At 35.5% G+C, this 5,165-nt stretch overlaps 1 protein-coding gene across 4 annotated transcripts in view; it reads right to left on the bottom strand.

Moving 5' to 3' along the window:
- Positions 1–4,915, bottom strand: part of commd2 (COMM domain containing 2) — an 8,166-nt gene extending 3,251 nt beyond the window's left edge. For 2 of the 4 annotated variants that reach the window (XM_016276509.1, XM_016276510.1), the window contains exons 1-4: positions 3,857–4,057; positions 3,217–3,294; positions 2,361–2,443; positions 2,086–2,259 (exon numbers count right to left, since the gene is read on the bottom strand). In XM_016276509.1, coding sequence (XP_016131995.1) covers positions 2,086–2,259; positions 2,361–2,443; positions 3,217–3,294; positions 3,857–3,923 — 402 coding nt within the window. In that variant the 5' untranslated portion in view covers positions 3,924–4,057. Of the gene's footprint in view, positions 1–2,085; positions 2,260–2,360; positions 2,457–3,216; positions 3,295–3,856; positions 4,058–4,714 lie in introns of those variants that run through there. The other 2 variants (XM_016276511.1, XM_016276512.1) reach the window with 2 other exon arrangements.
- Positions 4,916–5,165: the final 250 nt, after the last annotated feature.

The following is a 5,165-nucleotide window of genomic DNA, read 5'->3' as shown; positions in this document are numbered from 1 at the left end:
AAACCCAGTGTTATTTGTGTTCAGGAGACATGGTTGAGACCAAATTTAGATTTTAGACTAGGTGGATATGATTGTGATAGGTGTGATAGGAGGGAAGGAGTAGGGGGTGGGTGTGTTACATTTATTAGAGAAGATATTGCATTTAGAGAGATAGGAATAGGAAATGAGCATGAATACATAGTCATAGAGATCTTGATGAAGGAAGGAGAGCTCATAATTATTAATTATTATAATCCTTGCAAGAAATTAGATCTGAATGGGTTAATGCAAATTGAAAGAATGGATGGAAATAAGAGAGTGATATGTGGGGATTTTAACGCGCACAGTACATTAAACTATTGAACAAGTTAAAGTTTTTAAGTTTCTGGGTGTGTGGTTTGACACAAAATTAACATGGAACGAACATATTCAAAAGATTGACACTAAATGTAAAAAGATTTTAAATGTGATGAGATGTCTAAGAGGATCAGAGTGGGGAGCGAGTAGAGCTGCAATGAAAAGTATTTATATAGCACTGATTAGATCAGTGTTAGATTACGGAACTATTGTTTACGACTCGGCAGCAGAAACTTTATTGAAGAAGCTGGATGTGATACAAGCTCAAGCTTTGAGAATTTGTTGTGGTGCTTTTAAAACGACTCCTGTATCTGCTCTTCAGGTTGAAGTGGGTGAAATGCCATTACAAATCAGACGAAAGCAGTTAATGATGAACTACTGGGTAAATCTTCAAGGTCATTCAGAAGACCGCCATTCAACAGTAAAGGTACTCCTTCCGTGCTGGTAAAAGGAAAGGTCTAAACAGAGGTGTTTTGCATGGAATAGTGACAAAGAAGCTAGAGAAATTATTTTAAGTCATAAAAGATACATTCCTGCAGTACCGTTATCAATAACGCCACCTTGGATGTTTCCTGCAGTACTCATCGATTTTTATGTACTGGAGTTAATGAAAGAACCTGAAAACATTGTAGCTGTTGTTGAAGATAGACTACAAACTGTATATCAAGTATTTGCTCCAGTATATACTTATGGATCTCAAGATCCTAATACAGGGAGAACAGGATTTGCATTTAGTATTCCATCCTTAAACATTTCTGTTAATAGGAGAACATCAGATCATTTATCAGTATACACAGTAGAGATGATGGCAATAGCAACAGCACTACAGTGGATAGAGGAGACTCAAATCAAAAAGGTTATACTTTGTACAGATTCATGTTCGGCATTAAAGTCATTGCAATCATTCACATCTCATAGTAGACAGGATATAGTAAATGAGATATATGAAAATCTGTATAGATTTAAGAATATGAACATCATGATAATATTTATGTGGATACCAGCTCATAGGGGGATAAAGGGTAATGAAAAGGTTGATGGATTAGCAAAACAGGCATTGGAAAACGAGGATATCATGAATCTCACTTAGTAAATATGAAGCAAAAGCAGTAATTAAAGCATATACCACTAAGGAGTGGCAACATAAAGTTGACGTCCTGTATTTCCTGTATCCCATTTATGAAATACAGCGAGAAGTAGGAGTCGCGAGAATAACTAAAAGAAGCACCAAAGAGGAAAATATTCTAACAAGATTAAGGGTTGGGCATACTATGCTGAATAAAATCTTAAAAATAATAAATAAACATCCAACTGGATTATGTGAGCACTGTGGAATGGAGGAATCAGTAGAACATGTTATTTGTATTTGTGAAAAGTATACTAATGAACGAGAAGCAATGAAGAATGAACTTAGAAAGATGGGAGTGGATAACCTAAAGCTTAAAAATATATTTACTTCTGGACTAGAAAGTTTATTTTTGTATCTTAAGAGAACAGAGCTGATTAAGAGAATTTAGTGGGAAAATCTTCTTGAGGTAAAGAAGTAAAGTTATTTTAAAAAAAAATATATATATATATTGTTTTTGTTTTTGGGCCTCTTATTATGAAAGGGTACAGTAGGTGGCGATAATGTACCTTAACATTGGTGCTACCCGCCATAAAACCGAAGAAGAAGAATATCAACACAGCTCTGCTGATGTGGTGTGGAGTGGGTTTGTAATCAGTCTGTCAGTCAGATTAGAGTCTCACCTGCACATCGAGCCTCCACTCCAGGTTGTGGTAATGCGGGAGGCTGGGGGCCAGTATGCTGAGGATCTGTCGGACCTCCTTCCTGTTCTCCAAATACAGCTGGAGCAGAAGTGCATTGAGCTCCTCTGAGAATCCCAGCACCAGCACAGAGTCCTGGAAATCCACCTCCGAGATCTGCAAGATTACACCAGAAATCAAGTTCATTGTATAGTAACTGATCTTGACTTTCATCCAGCTGTTGCTGCTCTAGCAGTGTCTGTGATGGACTGACGCACCGTTAGCTTGGAGCTCTCGGTGAGGAGATACATCAGGCCCTCCACGCCGTGCTGCACTCTCTCTGACGACACATCCAGCTTCCCTACAACAGCAACCTGTGACATCTACTCATGATCGCTTTAAACTAGTGCTGCCAGACGATTAATCCATCCAAAATAAACGTTTCTGTTTACATAATATAAGTGTGTGCACACATATATATATATATATATATATATATATAAAAAAATATAAATAAAGACACATGCATATATTTTGAAAATATTTACATGTATACATTTATATTCATTGAATTGATATTATATATAAATATTTAATATATAAACATAACATTTTTCTTAAATATATACATGCATGTGTGTGTGTATTTATATAAATATACACAGTACACACACACACATATTATGTAAATAAAAACTTTTGGATTTTGCGATTAATCGTTTGACAGCACTAGTTTTACACCAAACCTAGCTGTTTGACACACATTAAGTTACAGTTACTTATTTTGAAATATTTTACAGCAAAAGCATTCATGGATTTATTGCTGTCTTGGAGTTTCCTACATAATTATAATAACTGTCATTTCCAGTTGTTGTTGTTTTTTCCATTTGATGAAACAGTCTGAAAATGTATAATGAGGTTTACTTTAAAAATCATTCCACAGTAAATAATGAATTTAATAATTGTAATTTAATTTAAAATTAAAATAAATATACATTTGAATATGAATGCAAGCATTTAAATTCATAAACAATTGTCATGACGACAAAAAAAAACAAAAAACAGTATTTATTCAGCTTTCAAGACATCAGCTCATAAACAAGCCCAGATATTACTACCATATCAATAACTCACGTGCAGCTCCCTCATATATTTTAGGATTCGAGCCTTTTTTCAGAAACTCCACAGCGATTCTGCCGAATTCACCAACAACTGATAAACATCACATTACAATGAAAATCATTCAAGATGCTTTATTATAGTGATTATGATTATGTTTGTGGGTGTGGGTGTGTGTGTGTGAGAGAGAGAGTGTGAGAGTGTGTGTGAGAGAGTGTGCGCGATTGTGTGTGTGTGTGCGAGAGAGAGAGAGAATATACAGTGAAAGTAATTTTGAAGAATGGGGGTAGATGTGTGTGTGTGTGTGTGTGTATATATATATATATATATAGCCTGATAAAAGATTTTCCCTCTTTCATTTAAACATGGAAATAAAGAAAATGTTTTTGCATTTTGAACTACATAACTAACAAATATTATTCTGGCTGTATAAACGCAAAAGCTCATAATCTCCTTCTCAAATCATGGATAACGCAGGAAATATGGTTAAAGCTGTAAGCATATTGTAAGTTTAGAAAAAAGTAACTCACAAAAGATATTTAAACGCTGCAATCTTATAAGAGGACCGTATTTATTACCGATAAGCAGACATGAGACATAATCACAAACACAAGTGAATAATGTAATGCGGTCTCCTGCTATTTGTGTCTCTTACCCGCGGAATCCACTTCTGACAAGAATCCTAAATGCTCCTTGTGCTCCTCAGATAAAACTAGCAGCATTTTCTGACGCTTTTAATATCTCATCCCCCAGATTGAATCAGCAGGTTATGTTTGTACACTGAATGGTGTTTGCTGAAGCAGTCACATGATCAGCTGTGTGCGCAGCGCAATACAGTCCGAGTGAAACAAGCGGCCGGAGCTGCAGTGTACTTCCACTAAACACATCCATTCCGTCTTATACACTGTGCAATTAAGAAATAATGTGCCTTTTAAATAGGCTAATTAATGCATCTAGAGGTACAAAATACATGGGTAGATGACAAATTGCTGTACACCCTGAAGGACATTTTAAGGTAGCCTATTAAAGACTATTAGTCTAAAAAAATATATATTCTAAATTCTGTCATTTACTCACCCTCATGTTTATTCCAAACCTGTATGCGTTTCCTTCTTCTGATGGAAAAAGTAATTTTGAAGAATGTGGGTAGATGTGTGTGTGTGTGTGTGTGTATATATATATATATATAGCCTGATAAAAGATTTTCCCTCTTTCATTTAAACATGGAAATAAAGAAAATGTTTTTGCATTTTGAACTACATAACTAACAAATATTATTCTGGCTGTATAAACGCAAAAGCTCATAATCTCCTTCTCAAATCATGGATAACGCAGGAAATATGGTTAAAGCTGTAAGCATATTGTAAGTTTAGAAAAAAGTAACTCACAAAAGATATTTAAACGCTGCAATCTTATAAGAGGACCGTATTTATTACCGATAAGCAGACATGAGACATAATCACAAACACAAGTGAATAATGTAATGCGGTCTCCTGCTATTTGTGTCTCTTACCCGCGGAATCCACTTCTGACAAGAATCCTAAATGCTCCTTGTGCTCCTCAGATAAAACTAGCAGCATTTTCTGACGCTTTTAATATCTCATCCCCCAGATTGAATCAGCAGGTTATGTTTGTACACTGAATGGTGTTTGCTGAAGCAGTCACATGATCAGCTGTGTGCGCAGCGCAATACAGTCCGAGTGAAACAAGCGGCCGGAGCTGCAGTGTACTTCCACTAAACACATCCATTCCGTCTTATACACTGTGCAATTAAGAAATAATGTGCCTTTTAAATAGGCTAATTAATGCATCTAGAGGTACAAAATACATGGGTAGATGACAAATTGCTGTACACCCTGAAGGACATTTTAAGGTAGCCTATTAAAGACTATTAGTCTAAAAAAAAATATATTCTAAATTCTGTCATTTACTCACCCTCATGTTTATTCCAAACCTGTATGCGT

Source organism: Sinocyclocheilus grahami, unplaced genomic scaffold (assembly GCF_001515645.1).
Source record: "Sinocyclocheilus grahami isolate Dianchi unplaced genomic scaffold, SAMN03320097.WGS_v1.1 scaffold103.1, whole genome shotgun sequence".
Lineage (NCBI taxonomy): Eukaryota > Metazoa > Chordata > Actinopteri > Cypriniformes > Cyprinidae > Sinocyclocheilus > Sinocyclocheilus grahami.
Note: the sequence above shows the minus strand (reverse complement) of the source record. Positions and strands in the feature narration are given on the sequence as shown.